At 33.3% G+C, this 20,791-nt stretch overlaps 2 protein-coding genes and 1 pseudogene across 3 annotated transcripts; 2 read left to right on the top strand and 1 right to left on the bottom strand.

Moving 5' to 3' along the window:
* Positions 1-4,811: 4,811 nt before the first annotated feature.
* LOC127097269 (embryonic abundant protein VF30.1) lies at positions 4,812-6,152 on the top strand. Its single transcript, XM_051035771.1, has 3 exons — positions 4,812-4,977; positions 5,111-5,216; positions 5,313-6,152. Exons 1-3 carry the CDS (start codon positions 4,939-4,941, stop codon positions 5,972-5,974), a joined length of 807 nt encoding a protein of 268 aa, XP_050891728.1. The 5' UTR covers positions 4,812-4,938; the 3' UTR covers positions 5,975-6,152.
* Positions 6,153-12,197: 6,045 nt separating this feature from the next.
* On the top strand, positions 12,198-14,081 carry LOC127097281 (receptor protein kinase CLAVATA1). 2 transcript variants are annotated; one of them, XM_051035785.1, is made up of 4 exons: positions 12,198-12,698; positions 12,849-13,028; positions 13,158-13,716; positions 13,808-14,081. In XM_051035785.1, the coding sequence occupies exons 3-4, from the start codon at positions 13,506-13,508 to the stop codon at positions 14,002-14,004; spliced, it is 408 nt and encodes a 135-aa protein (XP_050891742.1). In that variant the 5' UTR covers positions 12,198-12,698; positions 12,849-13,028; positions 13,158-13,505; the 3' UTR covers positions 14,005-14,081. The 2 variants fall into 2 exon arrangements, with proteins under 2 accessions (XP_050891742.1, XP_050891741.1); XM_051035784.1 differs by having other exon boundaries at positions 12,849-13,067.
* Positions 14,062-15,130, bottom strand: LOC127093679 (pre-mRNA-processing factor 19 homolog 2-like; annotated as a pseudogene).
* Between the last annotated feature and the right edge of the window lie 5,661 nt (positions 15,131-20,791).

The raw sequence follows: 20,791 nt of genomic DNA, 5'->3' as shown, positions 1-20,791 counted from the left end.
CGAAAGTAGCAAATCAAGAAATCAAGGTAACTTTCTTGAGTTATTGAAACTTTTAGCATCCTACAATGGTGAAATTGCAAAAGTTGTGTTGGAAAATTCTCCATAAAATTGCAAGTATACTTCACATCAAATTCAAAAAGAGCTCTTGCAAATTCTTTCTAGTAGGGTGAAAAAGAGTATTCGTGAGGAAATTGGTGATTCCAAATTTTATATCGTTGTTGATGAAGCTCGTGATGAGTCAAAAAAGGAACAAATGGCTCTTGTATTAAGATTTGTTGATAAAGTTAGTTTAATACAAGAGAGATTTTTTGATGTGACACATGTTAAAGACACCACATCTTTAACTCTTAAGGAAGCAATATGTGATATACTTTCTCGACATAACCTTGATGTTTCTAACATTCGTGGTTAAGGGTATGATGGTGCTAGAAATATGAGAGGAGAATGGAATGGTTTACAAGCCCTCTTTATGAAGGATTATCCTTATGCATACTATGTTCATTGTTTTGCTCATCGATTGCAACTTGCATTAGTTACATCATCAAGAGAAGTCAAACCTATTCGTAAATTTTTTGAGAAGCTGATCTTTATTGTGAATGTTGTTTGTTCTTCTACAAAGCGTCATGATGAGTTACAAGTTGCCCAATTAGAAGAAATTTCTTATTTGTTAGAGATTGATGAATTTGTAACTGGTAAAGATGCAAATCAAGTTGGTACATTGAAACGAGCTGGAGATACTCGTTGGGGATCACATTACGATTCAATTTCTAACTTGATAAACATGTATGAAGCAACTTGTTTAGTTTTAATTTTTTTTGCAAAAGATAGAGGGAGTTATGCTACACGTGGGGATGCAGATAGTTGTTATAATTACTTGAAGGCATTTGATTTTATATTTATTTTGCACTTGATGAAAGAAATCATGGGAATAACAGATATTCTTTGTTAAGCCTTAAAAAAAATCAAGATGTAGTTAATGTTATGAACTTGGTTCTATCAACAAAACATCTTATTCAAGGTTTGAGAGAAAATGGTTGGGATATATTATTTACTAAAGTGGTATCCTTTTGTGAAAAGCATGTTATTGAGATTCCTGATATTAATGATGTTCATTCAACAACAAGATTTGGACGCTCCCGTCTTGAAGAGAATCAAGTCACAATTCAGCATTACTTTAAAGTTGAAATCTTTTTCACTACCATTGACAAACAGTTACAAGAGTTGAATAGCCGATTCAGTGAGCAAGCAATGGATTTGTTAACTCTCTCTTGTTCTTTATCTCCTAAGGATGAATATAAAGCTTTTAGCATTGATACTATATGTTCTTTAGTTGAAAAATATTATCCTATGAATTTTAGTGATTAAGAGAAGAATAATTTGCAATTTCAACTCCAACATTTTCTATTTGTTGCTCGTCAAACATCAAACTTGAATAATTTATCAACTATTCAAGAACTATGTTCATGTTTGGTTGCATCTGGACAGACTGAAACTTACTTCTTGATTGATAGACTACTTCGTCTTATCATGACTCTTCCCGTTTCTACGGCCACAACTGAGAGGTCTTTTTCAGCAATGAAAATTATTAAGACTAAGTTGATAAACAAGATGGATGATGGGTTTCTTGGAGATAGCATGACAGTATATATTGAAAGGGAGATTAGTGCAAGCATTAGTTCATAGTCAATTATTGACGATTTCAAGTCACTCGGAACGCGTAAAGCATTACTTTAAGGTAGTTCTAAGTCATGTAATTTAAATTTTTAGTAATTAACTTTGTATTTATTTTAACTTTAATGTTTTATTTAAAATATTTTTTAAACATTTTATTTATAATCTTTATTTTACGTTAGCGGCCATCCCAATTTTTTTTATCTGGCTTCACCAATATATATATATATATATATATATATATATATATATATATATATATATATATATATATATATATATATATATATATATATATATATATATATATATAAAGTGAACAAGAAATATGTTAGAATCATATAAATACAAGATAAAACATTAAAACTAAATTGAAAATGTAAAATAAGTGCATAAAATATTATAATTTTTAATACCCTCTAAGAATGTTTCTTCATCATTTTGTGGATTGAAGATAATGTAAATTCTAAGATTCAAACATCATATAAATAATCATCTTGATATACATTAAAATTTAAAATGAACCTCTCGATATTCTAATATGTTTTGGTAGTTATATAATAAATGACTATGTCATTTATTTTCAACATATATGCAAATTATTTAATTCAATTAATTTTTTATTTATTTTCATTTATTTTCAATATAGTTAAATTCTGAATTTAGTTATAAAGATAATTCTTATGGTCACGCCAAAGCTCATTAAATACAGAAAACAAACAAATCCTAATGAACTTTTAATCCAAAAAATAATTAAATAATAATTTTTAATATATATGCAAATTATTTAATTCAATTGAATTATTTATAATGATAATTAAATATAATTTATTAATACATTAGGGAAAATTTGTACGTAAAAATTTATATTGTAGCTGAAAAATGATTGTCTAATTTTTTATTTTAAATTTAGTTTTGTAACATGTAATTGTAGATATAATTAAAAATTATATTTTAGAAATAATTGAAAGTATTTTTATGTCTATTTGAAAATTATAATTAAACTTAAAATTATTCTATGACCATTTTATTTTAAGCATTGTCATAATAGTTTTTGTACTATAGTTTTAAAACGGTTAAATATGAATTATTATCTTTTTCATGAAATAAATTATTTACAATTTTAGTGAAATATATCAATGTAGTTTCTTTATATAAAAAATTTATCAATGGAACGTTACACATTATAGTGAAATGAATATTAGAAATTTTAGACTAAAGATTATATTTTAGAAAGAATATGAAGCATTTGTATTTCTATTTGAAAATTATAATTAAACTTAAAAACATTGTATGACCATTTTATTTTATAAGATTTTTTGTACTATAATTTTAAAATGGTTAAATATAAATTATTATTTTTTCATTAAAAAAGGTTATTTACAATTTAGTAGTGGAAAAAATACAGAGTAGACAGACACTGTCATCTACATATGCTCATATACCATAATTAGTCAAAGGTCAATCTTGTCATAGTATTACTAAAAGTATATATAATTTTATGTTGTTTGTAGAATTGTTTGCTTGGATTTGCTACTTATTTATCATCCCAATTACATTATTGATTTTTTTTCTAATCATTGCGATATATTATGTGCAAATTGGTAAATACTTTTGCCTTTTCCAATAATATATGAATAAATGATTGGTTGCATAATATTTTTAGAAAAATAGTGAAGATTTTGGCGGTTGTATATACCATATTATATCAAGTATATTGCGACGGTTTGAACCATAGTCACGATCTTGGTTTCTATGGTTGTGTTTAATGGCGTGGTCGGTGGTATCAGTTGACTCATGTAATTGATTAAAAATATCATTATGAAGTTCAAATCTAACCAATGGTTTATGCATGCTAAAAACGAATCATTTCAAAACTTGATTCAGAGAGACATGCAATCATGAAAGAGACTCAATAATCGAATGTAAATCAAAGATGAAAGCGATAAGACAATCAACAAAATAATTGTATTAGGGTGTTCCTCCTTAATGTTTTAGGGACATGCAACTAGAATAAGTTCTTCTAAATTTTGTTGTTTTGGTTTTGACTCCAAATTAATTGAAGAGTTATGCTTTGGTTGAAATTGAAATTTTATTACAAAAAATAATAAGACACTACAAGATAAATTGACTTCTCTTAACATTCAAAATATGTCACTATAAATTAGTAATCTATAGGTAGATGTCTAAAAGACTTTGAGTGACACCCACCTTTGGTTTGGATCATCTGTTAAATTTGATTTGAATCAAACAGGACGGACTAATTGGAAAAAAAATATGGAAAAATTGCATGATTTGAATCATGTGTAAAGTGTGATTCGAATCAATTGAGACAGAGATGATCCCAAAGTTTGATGATTTGAATCATGTGTAAAATATGATTCAAGTCAAATTATTTTGAGGTTTTCTGGTTTCCAACTGTCCAAAATGATTCGAATCAGGGTTTTTATTTGATCCGAATCAAACACTCAAAATTCCAATTTTTCAAAATTAGCGATGAAAATATTGAACACGCTGATGATGAATATATAGTCGAGATACCGTGAGATTTGTTGATCACTAACTTTGATGATCCACTTTCTATTATTTTTTATTATAATAAAAATTTTATATATGATATTTTAAAAATAGGGGTATAGTAAAGACTAAAGTTGCAAACTCTACCTAAATATTTGATATATAAAAAAAACGCTTTAAGTATGGTTATAAACTTTTTAAAGCAAAGCAAAATATTAACTAAGGCTTGAACTATAAACCCAACCGATTCATATTAAATATAATTTTCATTTTATAAACAGAAAATATATATTGTATTTAAATTATATATTTGCCCGACACTGTATTTAATAAAAGAATATCGTGAGGCACTTTAATAAAGTATTGGAGTGTTTAAAACAGTTGTGTAAAATAATGCAGTAAATGAGTAAATATTATGCACATGCTATGCTCAAGGAGAATCAAAGTTTGGATAGTAATTAATGGCATCTTCCTGCATGGACGGCATTTGCACAAAAAGTTTGTAAGTTTAGACAAAAACCGAAACCACACAAAAACTTTGCAAAGAATGAGGAGATAATGCAATTGTTTTGCATGGATGGCACGTGCATAAAGTTTGTTACCACTTGGAGGAATGAATATGATCAATAAGACAAGTTTTGCATGCAATTATAGTGTATGTATTTACCTATAAATAATGAGAAAGTTGTAACAGTTTCATACACACTCCACTAAAGTCTTCACAGTTACCACTTGTTTGTAACTAGCTAAATGGAGTTTTCACATATCACGGTTTTGGCTCTCTTTTGTGTAAGTTATATATTTTCTACTCTATTGTATATATGATGATGTATATTTGTTTATAAGAAGGAATGAGGAAAAAACTCTTTAATCATTTTGAATTCAACACTAATATATAAAATGTGAATTATTATTTTTACAGTTGACTTTTGTGAGTACCGGTGCCATACCATCCGGAGAAGATTATTGGAAATATGTGTGGCCAAACACTCCTCTCCCTGAGGCTTTTTCAGATCTTTTGCTTCCTTGTTAGTAACATGAATTATATAACGAAATGTTGTCTCATAATAAGACTATTTATCATGGTTTTTGAAGTAATTATAATATGTTGTTTTATGTGGCAGATGGAAAAACTAATAGCCTACCCATTAGAGTCGAAGAATTAAACCAATACTCGACACTTTTTTTTCCACATGATCTTTATCCTGGAAAGAAAATAGTATTGGGTAACACTCAGTCTGTTGCAAAGATGATGCGGCCATTCACAGAACCAAGACAAGGTGTGACTGATTCCATATGGCTGGAGAATAAAGAAAGACAAAGTCTGGATGACTTTTGTAATAGTCCAACTGCTAAAGGAGAACACAAACATTGTGTATCATCTTTAGAATCTATGATTGATCATGTCATTTCACATTTTAGAACATCAAAGATTAAGGCTATTTCAAGTACCTTCGACAAAAATGAAGACCAATATGTTGTGGAGGAAGTAAAAAAAGTTGGTGACAATGCAGTGATGTGTCATAGATTGAATTTTGAAAAAGTTGTATTCAATTGCCACCAAGTGCGTGAAACAACCGCTTACGTGGTCTCGTTGGCAGCACCTGATGGAAGCAAAGCAAAGGCTTTAACCGTTTGTCATCATGATACAAGAGGTATGAACCCTGAGTTGCTTTACGAAGCTCTCAAAGTTAGCCCTGGAACTATTTTTGTTTGCCATTTCATTGGCAATAAGGCTGCTGCTTGGGTGCCTAATTATTCTGTTGACCGTCCTTGTGTTATCTAGATGCTAACTTCATGTTCAAACTGGATTTATGTTCAAATAATAAATGTATGTAAGGAAAAGTATGATTTTATGTATCCTAAATAAAACAAAGTTAGAAATATGGTTGCAACTTTGTATGTTTCGATAAAATCATACATGTATGTTTCAATTGCATAATGAAAAATAATTGTATGTTTTATATTCTAGATTATTTATTAGTCTGTTTGTTGGAGTACAAGGTGATAAAGATGAAAAAAACAAATAAGAGAAAGAGTAATAATAAATTTCCACTACTTTTAAAAGTTATAAAATGGTTGCACACAGACTGCAAAAAGAATAATAGTACTCACACCGCTCATTTGCTTAAATACAAGTGGGACTTAAAGAAAATACTAAAATATTACTAGTATCTAACAAACTTTGTCAACAAGTTTCTGAAAATGAATTAATTCTAGTATCATCATTTAATTCATATTTAGCTTAACAAAACCTAACAATATCAATTTCATCCCTCAAGCGGAGAAATTGATTTGTCTTAATCGACTTTGTTAGAACATCTATCAACTACTTCTGGATACAATAGAGTGTATAAAGGTTTGAAGTTTCTGGTTAAATACCAACCTGAAACCTAAGGAATAGGGTGGTGGGGATTGTGGTTGTTAGGTTAGAGGGGTGGCCAAAGGGAGCACAGAGGCAGAGAAAGAAGAGATGGTTAAGAGAGAGTAAGAGTGTAGAAAGAGAAAAAATACTGAAAATGAGGGGGCAGCGTGGAAATGGATTAAATACCCCCCCCCCCCCCCAATATGGTGCTAAGTGAGAGACACGTGAGTCTCTCCCAACCAATGAGACTGTTGACTCTGACCAGTCATTATGCATGCGCGTCCATCATGTGCTCCCATTAACTTGTAATCTGAATCCCTCATCTTGATTGCCTTGACTTAATATGACAATCGCATGACCCTTATGTCATATGCATAGATTCCGTTGAATTGATCCAATGTCCTTGGATGAGAGTCAACCGTTGACTCTCTTCATTGACCCTCTACCCAGCACCAGGCTTCAAAAGTAAATGTGTCTAGACCCCATTGCTTTTCACAAACCCCCCCCCCCCTTTACCTAGCCCATTGCTATTTGAATACAAATTACACCCCCTACTCTATTAATTTAATTAAATTAATTTAACTTGTTTTCTTAATGAATAATTTTATCAATTAATTTTTATAATTAGAATTTAATCAATAATTTATTAAAATAATTAATTTTAATAATCAAGGATTTACTTTATTTTATTTTTAATTACAAAAAAAATATAAAGTATGTTTTAACGATTAGGGTTTATTAGAATAATTCCGCGATTAATTTTAGGGTTAGTATTTAGTCATTATTAAGATTAATTACGATTTAATCAAGATCATATCAATTTGTCTTCGTCTATTAATCATGTTTATTATTCTCAAATAAAATCAATTATGTATATATATGTCATTTAATTTAATTTCTAATTAAATTAATTATAATATTTTTTCAAACTAAAAGTTAAACAAAATCAATACCACAAATTCAAATTTTAAGTCCTCTGCCCTTTTGATTGAGGCATTTTCAAAATCAAACATTTCTCCGCCCCTGATGCGTTGAGAACTTGCAATAATCTAAAAACAATCAAACAAACAAACATTTTCTAGAAGAACTACGGTATTCTGATCCTTAATCTAACATGTAGGTACGTAGGCATAAAGTCGTAGCACTCTAGCGAGTACAATAACCAAAAAATATTTTTTGTGTCTAACTTCATTAATCAATTGTTTTCTTTAAACAATAGTATTTTCTTTGTAAATAAATACCTTAAGAAAATAATAAATAATATGAGCAAACATTCCCTTAGAAACACAAACTAACCCTAGGATTATATGAGGATCCCATTGAGTACAATAGAAGTGAGGGGTTCCTAACACATTCCCCTTACTTAACTGACTCCCGAACCTTATTGTCTCACCCTTAACTTGAGGTTTTATCATTATTTTCCTGTTTCTTAGGAACAAATAATGGATGATGACGACTCTATAATTTTTCAGCCTCGACAGCCTCAAACAAGCTTTTTTTCCATAACTACTATAGTTGAAAAGAGGTCTTTTTTGAAGACTAAATGTGAAGATATAACCTACTTGTGTCATTATAGGTATGGTGTCTTGAGCCTCTAGGGAATAAAAATGCTAGACAAGAAGCATGCAGTGAAAGGATTTCCTAGAATTGAAGATTCAAAACAAGTATATGTAGACTACATGGTAGGAAAGAAACATAGAGAAATAATTACAAAGAAGAGTGACCGAAGATCAACAAGAAGATTGGAGCTTGTACACTCTACCATATGTGGCCCTATAAATCCCTTAGCAAACAAAAATGAGAGGTATATGTCGGCCATGTTTATACTTATTAAGTGAAAAGTGAAAACAAGGTTTAGATGAAAACTCAAGAGTTTTGACATTTTATCTAGTCTTGATGACATTCATTCAGTCATCTATCAATTGAGAAGTCAAAAGACTTGATTTCTCAATCTCAGTGCATCATTCATTATGTTGTGTCATGTTTTAGGGGTTTAGAGGATGATAGTCAAGAGTATTTTCGCCATCTAAATCTTTGTAGAATTTTAATTGTAATTGAGAATCATAAGTAAATGGTCCAAGAGTGATCCATTTGCACCTGATTATCTTTTCAGAATTTCTCAACCAGTAAACCAATGCATTTACAAGACATTTGCATTTTCTACTTATCACAGCATGTATTTCATTCCGTATAACGTTTAGAATACCAAATAGAGTAATTTTTCGGATCTACAAACATATCAGTTGAATCGATTTTCAAATGTAGGCAGAAGTAAAGGGCGAAAAATTTAAAAATCAAGCTTGCAGACGTCAGTATTCTTAATTTACGGTTTGCACAGTCTAACCTGGCGTGCTCATTTTATTTTTTTGAGTACTTTTTCGACCGCATTTTAATCAGTCTAGGCCTTTTTAATCGGTCATTTTTTACTTAAAAATTTGATCAAAACCTGTATGTTTTCAAGAAGTTTATTTTAAGTTGATCGTTTTGATGCGTTCATTAAAAAAATTCGAGCATTTTTGCATCTGATTTTCGTTCATTAAAAGGAATGAAGGATGTTGGATATGAGAAATTGACTCTTGTTCGGGAGGCAACATTCCATCTATTCTAAAAAGACCCTATTTTGATCGGGAGGCAACATTAAAAGGAATGAAGGATGTTGGATATGTGACAGTTGCCCCTATTTAAGTATCTTCAACACGAGAATATGAAGAAGTACACTCTTCATATGATCAAAGTGGGAGATAGTTAAATACTAAAAAGACCCGAATTTTGATCCTGAAATGAAAATGATAGGATATGATATGAGATGAATGCCTGAAGGAATGACTCTTTTTTATTTGATTTGCTAGGGATATGATCAGACATAAGATAAACCCTAGCATGATTCTTTATGATGGATACAAAATGAAACAAAGATCTGTGGGGGATGCTGATGGTCCACAGGGAGACAGACAAATGGTTGATGATGGTATCTTAGCATGCTTGGGTTCATCCAAATCCTTACAAAAATCCCAACTCATCTCCCTCTCATTAAGAGCTCTCACACCTAAGCCACTCAGGTTCATCATCTGAACCTGAGCTAGCTCTTAGCAAACCTCTTATCATCTTTTCCGGAGCATACTCAGAGAAAAAAGAAAATGAGTAGAAGGAGAATACGAAGAAAATCATCAAATATATATAGGAAGAGATAATTCAAACTCATACCTTTAAGGTTGGACCTCATCAGAGCTTCAAAGCTCTGACGAGGTATTCTTTTCCCTTATTTCTTGCATTTGTTTCACACATACTCATTGATCCATGAAGTTTGTATATTTGTTTTCACCCTTGGCAATAACGATGTTGATGACGGCGAAAGAATCTCTGCTTCCAGGTAAAGGTTCTTAGTCTCTCTCTCTCTTGCTTTAACTTCTGAATTCTTCTTCTTTCCCTTCTTGGCTAGAAAGCTTCTGAGTGGTTGATGTTGTTGATTGAACTCTCTCTATGAGTGTGGTGAGGTTGATTCAACCAGAGAGGGAGAGATTGAGTTCAGATTTTTAGAGGTTAATGGTGATGGTGAATGAATGATGAAGCTGAGGGTGATGAAGATTGTCACACCTCGAAAAAAATGGGGATACGACTTTGAGCGAAGCGAAATTGCACGCTCGCAATGATGGACTGAACAGAGTCGCCACCGAACTTTATTTATTCCTAAAAAGGAAAGGGGAAATATCGATAAAACCCAAAAACAAAACGACAATGATTATTGGTCGTCGCAACTAAATCAGGGTTCGGGAGTCGATTACGCGGGGGGAAGGTATTAGCACCCCTCACGTCCGTTGTACTCAACGGGAACCATTAGGTCAGTTGTGTGCATTAATGTTAGTTTGAAATGTTAGGCTTTTCAATTCATTAGGTGGGAATGAAAGAATAGAAGATAGGAGAAACGTTTTTGGATTTTTGACGAAGGACTAAACCTAAGTTTTTTATTAGTGGGCCTGACAAGATTTACAAATCCTGCTCCTACGTATCTCAAAAGAGAAATCAAGGCTTACGTAGTTCTGGGTAGAAAAATGTTTGTTTGTTGGTCGATTTTAGCGAGAGCTACTTTGTGTCAAATCGACGAAAACATTGTTGAACTACCCAAAACAGGTGGAAAAACATTGCCTTGCATTGTTTTGAAACAAAGTACCTTTCGTTCGTGAAAAGGTTTAAGAGGTCAATCGCACGGCGGCGAGAAAATAAATTGATTAGTTTGATGTGTTTTGAATAATGGCGAGAACTTGGATGAGCGAGATATACATCTCGAATCCTAGTCTCAGGAGTGCACGGCATACGCCATGTTCCATTTCCATCTTTATTGAAAAAGTATTAAGTTAGGAATTAAGTATTTTGGAGTTTGAAAGACGAGTACTTGTGACCTACAAGCTCTTACAGCTTGGGTCTAATACTCGAGACTACGTCTGGACATTCCACCCAGGCAGTCTGTTTCTTTCCAATATTTGTTAAGAAAATGATTCGAATATTTATAAATGTTTTGGAGGGAAGACGAATATTTATGGCTTACAAGCTCTTACAGCTTGAGCCTAATATTCGGGATTACGACTGGATATTCCCTCCAGGTAATCTTTTTCTTCCAACCTTATTAAGGAAAAGATTTGAATATTTGGAATGTTAAGAGAAGACGAATATTTATGGCTTGCAAGCTCTTACAGCTTGAGCCTAATATTCGGGATTACGACTGGACATTCCATCCAGGTAATCTTTTTCTTCACGTTTTATTTAGAAAAATTATTTGAATATTTGAGTGTTAAAGAGAAGACGAATATTAACGGCTTACAAGCTCTTACAGCTTGAGTCTAATATTCGGGATTACGACTGGACATTCCATCCAGGTAATCTTTTTCTTCACGCTTTATTTAAAAAATGATTTGAATATTTGTAACTATTTTGGAGAGAAGACGAATATTTATGGCCTACAAGCTCTTACAGCTTGAGCCTAATATTCGGGATTACGACTGGACATTCCATCCAGGTAATCTTTTTCTTCACGTTTTATTTAGAAGACGACTTGAAATTGAACTAAAATGATCAACATACGAAAGTTTGAAATTACGTTCGATTTATGAAAAGTCACTCGATGTTGCATTTGATCTTAAGAAAAATCACTCGATGTCCAATCGAGGTTTGTTAGCAAATGGATAAAGATTTAAAAATGGTTGAGGAATAATTTTTTTCTTGTTTGATATTTAACTTGTCACACATTAACTAATCAAATTAATTAATTGAAATAAATAAAGAATCTAAAGGAGTCAAAGCAAAGCTAAATAAGCTAAAAACAAGGGGGTGTATAGCGAAAAAAAGATGCAAGAGGTCCACCTTAATTGCCTAAATCTTATCATAAATAATAATAACCCAAAAAATCAGCAGTGGAGAATGAAAATTTTCTTATTACCACAAACCAAACCATAAGTTCATAATATAATACATTAAAAACTTTTTTTCTTTTAAATAGTTAAGTAATAATAAATCATATAACCAACAGAACATAGACGAGATTCAGTGAATGACACCGCAAACCCAAAAACCAAATTTCATTAAAGTAGATGCTTAACTCTTAAACTTTAATAGAAAAATATCAGTACCCTAATGAATACGTGTTAAAACAATTAAAGTTCACCATTTAAAACATTATTCATTTTGTTTTTTTTTTCAATTCAAAAGTAACGTTGCAGACATAAGGGATCTCTCAAACTTATTTCTTATTTCTCAACAGTCAAAGTTACACAATGCATGATTTTTATTTAAAAAAGAAACAAAAGATCTATCAAACAAAAGCTTCACTTAAAGACACCCACAACAACAATCCTACCATCAAAGTGAGGAAACAAAAGGAAAGGAAGATTACCACGGTGAGACGTTCGGATCCGACGGGAAAAAAACGACGACCCCTAGATGTTGACGGAATAATGGTGTTGCGGTCGATGGAGTGAGGAATCTGGATCTGTTTACAACCTTCTTCTTCTCCTTCTTTGTTTTAAAACATTGTTTTGTAGCTGCTTGAAATTCAAGGTTTCGTGGTGGTCGCCTACTTGGCCTTTGTCTCAGCGTCGTCCAAATGCCGGCGAGATGAAGCTCTAGGTTTTTCTCCACAGCGAGCCGCCTCCAGGTTCTTTAGCCTCTGTCTCGTTTTTTAGTCTCTAGGGTTTTTTGCTTTTTGAACAGTAGCCGCTCTTCTTCCTTTCCAAAAAAAAACCCTAGGGTTTCATGAATAGTAACCCTTTTTATACCGGACCTCTCTACTGTGTTTGTTTTTCAGAGTAGTGGAGGCTTCGTACGGAGGATGTTGGGAGCCTTTTCTTTTGTCTTCACTCAAGCTGGTGGTCCCTCTCGTCTGCCTTTCTGTACCGTTGATAGTGACCAGGGTAGTGACCAGGAGCTAAGGCACCTATCCATGTAGTGGAGCGTGAGCTCTGAAATTGTCTGCTCAAGCTTGGTGGTACCCCCCTCAACTCTCATCCTATTTTTTTTACCAAAGGTAAATCACTGCTGTGAAACCACCTGAGTATACAATTTTGAATTAATGGCACATGGTCGTGTTAATCTCATCTGCTGCTGATACTTGCAGGACAAATGAAGGTAAATGCGGTGTTTCTTGGGCCTGAAGCTCACTACCGTCAAATTGAACTTACTGAGTCCCTAACATGGTAGACATTAAATTCAAACCATAGCTTTGAGCACTTCGAACAGCCCGAATCGGATGGCCCTCAGGAGTTAACAATACCTCCCGCTTTGGTTGCTCAATCTTTGAATCATTATCAGTCATAGAAATGCTTTCTGGAGCCAGTGTCGTTTTAACCAGATAAGATGAAGAACCTGCATGATCAACATGACCTCCATGTTCAGTCAATGACGCACTTTGGTTGTGTTCAGTACGATTCATCATGACATCATTGATTGGCCGAAGAGATTGCATATGGCCATTGGAGCTGCACAAGATTTATGTTGCCTGTATAACGATTGCTCGCCACCTATTGCTCACCGAGACGTGAAAGCAAATAACATTCTTTTGGATTCACAATTCAACACTAAAGTTGTTGATTTTGGTCTTGCCAAGATACTGATCAAACCAGAAGAACTTGCCACCATGTCATCTGTAGCTGGCACATTCAGACATATTGCTCCAGGTAGAAAACAGTTTCAAATTCCCGTTTTCTCATAAAATTTGACTATCTTAAATTATTAGATCTCAATGTTTATTTTGTGCTTGAATTTCAGAATATGCTCAATCAATTAGAGTTAACGAGAAGATGGATGTTTACAGCTTTGGAGCAGCTCTATTGGAACTGACAACTGGAAAAGCAGTTAATCCTGGATACAAATCCTTGTCGCTTTGCAGAATAGGTGTGACGCCATATTCAGATAGGAACCGATATAGAAGAGCTTCTGGACAAAGATGCTGTGAAACCAAGTAACACAACATCTTCAAATTCAGGAGTATGTGCACTTTAACACTTCCAGCTAGTAGACCATCAATGAAGGAAGCCTTGAAAAGAGTCTGAAACCTGAGTCAGACAAGTGCCTGAAGACAGTTCATAAAAGCACCATGTGCCGTCAAGTGATGCAGTCACAAAGTAATTATTGGTGGCATGGATAGTGACGGCTTTAACCTCATCTAAATGATCCCTTAAGATCGGTCTGCAGTTATAGTTACCATCATCTGACCCTTGCCATAAACGAACTGTCTTATCTGCTGAACCAATTATTACAGATCCTCCTTGACCGACAAACTTCACGCTGGTAACCTTTTTAGAGTGGCCGCTGAGTGTAGCTAATATTTGTCCTGATGGACGGTAAAAAACAACAGCATTTGAATCAATACCTCCAGTTGCAATTAAGTCCTTAGAATGAAGGATATCAAGAGATACAATGCCCTGGTTTGTTAGTTTTGTGAAAGGGGTGACTAGATATCTGAGTATATGTCTCTGGAGCATCAACAGGAGCCAAAGTCACAGGAATCTGTCTCTTTTCCCTCTGCTGTGAAAGAGCAGCATTGCAATTTGGTAGCTCAGTAATTATGCTAGAAGATATCCCTGGATGTAATTTCTTCGCACTAGGTGCCAGTTCCTCATCATCAGCAGCTCTTTTCCCATTGCTATGAACTGGGGCATTCGCTGTCACAGCATTTGGTGTAGAAATAGGGAACTGTTGTTCTGCCTGTGCAAGTATAGACCTAGCTTCATCTCTTTCTTTTGTAATTATTGCAATCACGCGGCAAGCAGCATCGTGCTGATATAGAGCATGACTTAGCTCTTGCCTTGTTGTATGCAATTGTTGCTCCAACGCGAAGTTAGATAGCATCAACCCATCCCATTCATTTTGGAACATTCCGAGCATGTCGGGGATGCTAGCAGCTTGCACTGGTCTGGGCTTCACTATCTTGCCTGTATTGATAGATACAATGTCGTCCAGAGTAAGCGGCTCTCCGGTAACTGGAACTTTAGCTTTCCCAGCATAGAGAGTTTTGGATTGATGTTTTTTTGAAAAGGAGGTATGAATTGAATTAAGAAGAGCTCGTTGAAGCTTGAGATACGTTGGTGTTTACTGCGAGGACGCTTTGCCGGGATCAAGGTAAGTCAAAGTTGGAGTTCTCAACTGAGGAATAGCGACTGCTTTTGAAAACTGAAACTGGGTTGTAGGTTTGGCAATGGAATGCTGCCGACAGAATTTCAACGGCTATGTATATGTTGCATCACAATATTCACTAAGAGCGAAATTGAACACCATTTCTAATGACAAGTATGTTTCCTTCGTATCCTCTTGTAAGAAACATCTAAATCATTAATTTGTTGGTCTAATTCCCTTACTATAAACATGATAACTACTGCTTTTCTCAATCCTACAGCTCCGTCATGCTGTCAACCCAAGTATGATAGCATCGTGTAACCCCGCAACGTCAACCAAACCGCAATGTCTTCAAGTATTCAAAACAAAACTGCAGAAGTGACTCATCCGGTTCGTTTGGTGGTGAACTCTGCAGAACTCATTGTATTTGCTGTTGAAAGTTCTTACTGCAGACTTAGAACGGTATACGTCCGATAGAGAATTATCAAGTGAGGTTGCAAATGTCATGGATGTGTTCCTTGAAGAGATGAAGAAATTGAAATTGCTTCGCCTCTTTGGAATATTGATGCACACGTATTCAAAAGATTTTGTACTAAGCAACTGAGAGGCATGTCGTTCCTATACGCAGGATTATTTGGATTCACATAATCTTCTACATCATCACAGCTCAAACAACAGCAAACAGAGCCCATTATTCCAAATAACTTCTAATCTTTCCCACTCCTCAACCAATCAATAGAAACTAGATGGTGTTACATGTTTTTTTTTTGTTGAGAAAAATAGTGTCCAACAACATCGCACCAACTATGTTTTCCATCCTTCATAAGTTCATATACACTTGCAACATGGATAGGAACACTGTTTATCTTGCTCACCGCATTTTGTTGTTGTTCTCTTTCTTTTTGTAGTCTTCACAAAATCTTCTTATTTCAGCCAGCTGGTGTGGAGGAAGCTCTTCGATGTCCACTGCCAAGTCTTCTTTTAGCAAGCCACCATTCCAATCATTGACATCCTTACCGATGGGCGAATTTTAATGTCTTCGTTTTGAACAAATGCATGCTGACTCTCTGAAATTGACAAGGCATTGCTAAAGCTGATGTGTTATCAATTTTGCCCACCAACACCAACTCACTTCTATTTGTAATTTTAATGAAAATGAACGTTGAGATTGATTTAAAGAACATTGGAATTGGTCTTTAGTTAAAAGAGAAATGGAATTGATTTTTTTCATTAAAAGAACATTGGAATTGATTTTTGATGTGAACAACCCTTGAAGTCTTGAAGGCAAATCCTTACCGAGGTCTGGAATTTGCTTAAGTTTATCACCTGAGACTGATAATGATTCCCCAAAAGTTCCAAAGGAAAGTACTATACGATTAACAACTCTCCATTCTTAGTATTCAAATCATACATGTAAAACGTTGAAGAGCCAACAAAAGCAGCTACAAAAATCACTTCAAGAGACTGAACAATATGGTTAAATTCAATGTTGTCACTGGCAAGATCTTTCCTCCAGAGAATTTCACCTTGTTGTTAGAAATAGCATGGAGATGCCCTTTACCATAAACAAAAATCAAATCATCTTTGTCAGCTTTTAATTTTTTTGGAATGTTTAATATTGACTTTGATTCTTTTGATCCCTGAAGGTGAGAGAACCCTAATCATTGTGGCAATGGAGATTCAGCCGCACAGAAGGATTTGAAGAGTGAGTGAGTGATTGGGAATTTTTTTTTTTTTTAGGGCCAAAATCGGGGTATGACAAAGATGAGTGTGTTGAGAGTCAAAAAATGATTGAGGGATTTTTGTGTTGATGATTCATGGTTTAGATGAGAAAATGATTGATCTTTTTGTTGTAGCTAGAGAATGAGGATTATATATGTTGTTATTGTTATTGGGATTAGAAAATTCCGTTATGGAAGTTTGTGAATTCAGTTGGAATGTGTGAATGAAGGAAATGGTTAATTATTCTCTATTACTGACTTTGAAAGTTAATTAGTGAGTGATAGGTGATGTGGCATTAGTTGGTTAGTTCAATTAGCATGGCTAGTTCAATTAGTTAGTAGGAATTGAAATGTGAATGTGTTTAATTTGTTTTTGTGATGAGTGATGATAGGTCATTTTTGATGATGATATGCTTGAGTGTTATGTATGCTCAGTTAGATTGCAGGACATATAAGTTGATTTGATTAACTGAATTGGACATAGATTTGCATATGGATCATGTTTGATGCTTGCTGCACGGCTTGATTGCACTCTGGTTTAGGTTTGGCTCATGGTGTAGCAAATTATATGCAGCTTGGTCTTTGCTTGGTCTGTGTTTGCATGGTGACGTTAATGGTATGTTATGCTGCATTTGTTTTTGGCTATGCCCGAAATTGCTTGATATTAAAATGGTGTGTTTGGTCTAAATACTTGTCATGTATTGATGCAGATTTACACTTGTTCAACTGCTACTGAATTAGACTGGTGTGCATATCTTGCTTGGCTTGGCATGTTGGTTTTGCAAATTGGTCATGGTGTGGTTTTGCAGGGCTGCACAACCTACATGGTTTTGTATGTGGTTTTGCTAGCAAAACATATTAGGACCTTGCTTCATGTTGCAAGTTGCATTTGGATATGAGCTGAACTGACGAAAATTAGTTAGGCAACCCCAAAGGCGGGTTAACCCCTTGATTTTGGATGTTGTGAAAAATGAGATCTATATTGCACCAGAACAAAAAGAGAAAACTACTTTCACTTGCCTATTCTACATTTTTACCTATAGAAGAATGTTCTTTGATCTTGGAATAAAAATCGAAGACACAAATAAAAATTCAAAATAAATTAACACCGTCTTAAGTTATTCCTTGAAAGTTGACATTGGAAGAAGAAACTATACAAGAGCTCTGATTGGGTAAGGCTTCTTATTCGTTCATCTATCCGTCTTGACTCCTCGGATGTGTTCTCCCCCCCCTCTCTCTCTCTCTCTCTCTCTCTCTCTCTCTCTCTTATTTTATACTCGTTTCTTTCATTGAGGATAATGTGTGTTTTAAGTGTGGGGAAGGGATGTCGTTTACTTTATTTTTGCTGGTTTCTGATTTTCTCTTTAAAAAGAATTAACTAAAAAATGCATGATTTTTCGTTGTTTTTTGGGATTGCAAGTGTTTTGTAAGTAATTTTTTTGTACTCTTGACTAAATATTTGTGTTGTGATGTGGGTGACTTTCTTTGCATTCCTAGTATTATAAAGTGGACTTAATTCTAAAGTATGCATAATCTGTGGTAGATCATTATCCTTGGTGAGAATTTGAGCCTTATAATAGATGAAATACAAATTTCCATTAATTTTTATTTCTTGTGTGATTTCACTCAGGTTTGTTAGTTACTCTAGAACTTTACCCGACTCTTGTTGAAACTTTTTGCTTGCATGTGCACATTGGTATGATAAAGGCATCTTATTTTTGTTTTATTTTTACCCACTTAGCCAAATAAGTCAACCTTGGAATTGTCATCCTTGGTTTGAAGCTCCTTTGAGCCTATTTATTCCATTTTTTGTTTATAACTCAATACAATCTTAAAGGTGAAAAATAATGATATACCCTATTTGAGGGGATGGGTGATTCTTGTTTGGAGTTTGTGTGGGGTTGAATTATTATATTTGTGATATTTTAAAACTTTGCAGACGAAACAAAGAAAAAAACGAAGAAAAAAAGGAAGAAAATTCATGTTCCTATCGTATTCCTTCTGGAAAACAAATGAAAAGAAATAAAAAACAAAAAGAAAAGAGAAGAGAAAATGGTCGTAAAGAATTTGAGGGAAAGTGAATCAAATACTGTTTAGTTCGACACCCAAAGTCCCTTTCTATTCTCTTTAATCCTTTTAAATTTTAGCTTAGTACCCCTTAGGATTTTTCTCACTCTTACATTGGCCATGTTACAACCCGAATAAAGTCCTTTTGATCTTTGTGTGCATGTATTTCAAGTGTGGATTTTAGAGTCTTGTCAAGTTAATGGTAGTGCTAGCTTTCATGATATGCTTTGAGTGTAAATAAATAACATAAATACTTGAGAGTTGAGAGATCTTTATCATGTGAGGATCTTGCTACTTATGATATACTCTTTGGTAAATTTCCTTTTATTTGCTTTGATTGTCATAAGAAGTTACTCATTAACACCATATTCCATGAATCTTAGAATGAGACTTTTGCTTATCCCTATGTGATTCTGAAAGTCGTTGAAATTGTATGCTATGTTTTTTTTGTTGATTTTTATTTTGAATTTTGAAGTTAGAGTTTTACTCGGAGTGCAAAAGTTCAAATGTGAGAGGATTTGATCAGTGCATTTTGATGCACCCTGTTTTACATTGATAAGAGAAAAAGCTATAAGTTTGATGTTGAAGTCAAAATCCAATTTGGAGTGCAGAAGAGTCAAATTATTAGTTTCCGTAAGAGGCTTAATAAAATAATTAGTTTTTGGGCATAATTTATGTTTATCTGGCCGAGTGCTCTTGGAGTTTGATTTTTTTTTGTATTATTTATGGAAACACATAATACTACTACTAAGTGTTCAGTTTACACAAAATTAGAATATACTAATACGAATTCCATGGAGAGCTAAACAACCAAAGGTTGATCTACTGATTTTAGATTCCATCAAAACTTTAAGGTTATTATAATTTCCAATTCAATTACGATTCCTTTTCATTTATGTCTATGAATCTCATTTAATTAATTCGATTTCTTATAGAATAGATTTAACTAAATTCAATTGATGCCTGTTTCTTAATTTAATTGCGTTTAACATTGCTTTTTTGTTAATTTGCATTAGTTTTAACCAAATGCTTAATTTAACAAATAGGAATGTAATTCATATAGTATCGATGACTCTTGTTTGTTCGATGTTGTAATTGAACACTAATCGAATCCACTTAAGTAATTGGGATGATAATAATCGATTATATATCAGAAACCAAACTAGTAGATTAACTTGTTCATCATATTTGTTTTATGTTTATCTATTTACGATTCAAGTTTCTGAAACCTTGAACCCCCTATTTCTTTTTCATATTTGTTTGTCTATTTTCAGGGTTGTAGTATAGTGGTAAGTATCTCAACTCATTAAATGACTCTATAAGCTTCTGTCTCGAATTGCTCCGAACTTTTTCCAAAAAATTAGAAAAAAAATCCTCTATTTTTTAGAAATTGCAAATTCCTTTATTTTCCATTTTTTTCTTTCTATTTTGTCATTTTCAAAAAATCCAAAAAAATATTGTAGATACGTTATTAATATTTCACTTTATTTGTTTTTAGTCATATTTTAATAATTTTTAGATTTTATTTTATTCGTTTTTGTTAGACTTTATTAGATTTTAATCGTTTTATTAGATTTCCCGTCATATTTTATTATACTTTATTTTCACTATTTATTTTACTGAAATTATCATTATCGTTATGTTTTATTTGTTGCATGACTATATCCTAATATGGCTAAAGCTCAACGAACTCTAAGAGAATTTACCACACCTGATTCAATTTTTGTTGATTTTCCATCATTGTCTGATTTTGATGATACTTACATCTGTGATACATGTATTGACACTCACCTTTGTTATGTTTGTGGTGAGATAAAAGATTCCTTCCAGGGTGATACTAACTCTTCTA

Source organism: Lathyrus oleraceus, chromosome 6 (genome assembly GCF_024323335.1).
Source record: "Lathyrus oleraceus cultivar Zhongwan6 chromosome 6, CAAS_Psat_ZW6_1.0, whole genome shotgun sequence".
Classification (NCBI taxonomy): Eukaryota; Viridiplantae; Streptophyta; class Magnoliopsida; order Fabales; family Fabaceae; genus Lathyrus; species Lathyrus oleraceus.
The sequence above is the reverse complement of the archived record's forward strand: the minus strand, read 5'-3'. Positions and strand labels throughout refer to the sequence as shown.

Bases quoted from the DNA above. Each gene is read 5' to 3' on its own strand.
- LOC127097269 (XM_051035771.1), top strand. From the start codon at position 4,939: ATGGAGTTTTCACATATCACGGTTTTGGCTCTCTTTTGT. The intron at 4,978-5,110 runs GTAAGTTATATA...TTATTTTTACAG, and splicing joins CGGTTTTGGCTCTCTTTTGT to TTGACTTTTGTGAGTACCGG. The intron at 5,217-5,312 runs GTTAGTAACATG...TTTATGTGGCAG, and splicing joins TTCAGATCTTTTGCTTCCTT to ATGGAAAAACTAATAGCCTA.
- LOC127097281 (XM_051035785.1), top strand. From the start codon at position 13,506: ATGGCCATTGGAGCTGCACAAGATTTATGTTGCCTGTATAACGATTGC. The intron at 13,717-13,807 runs GTAGAAAACAGT...CTTGAATTTCAG, and splicing joins ATTCAGACATATTGCTCCAG to AATATGCTCAATCAATTAGA.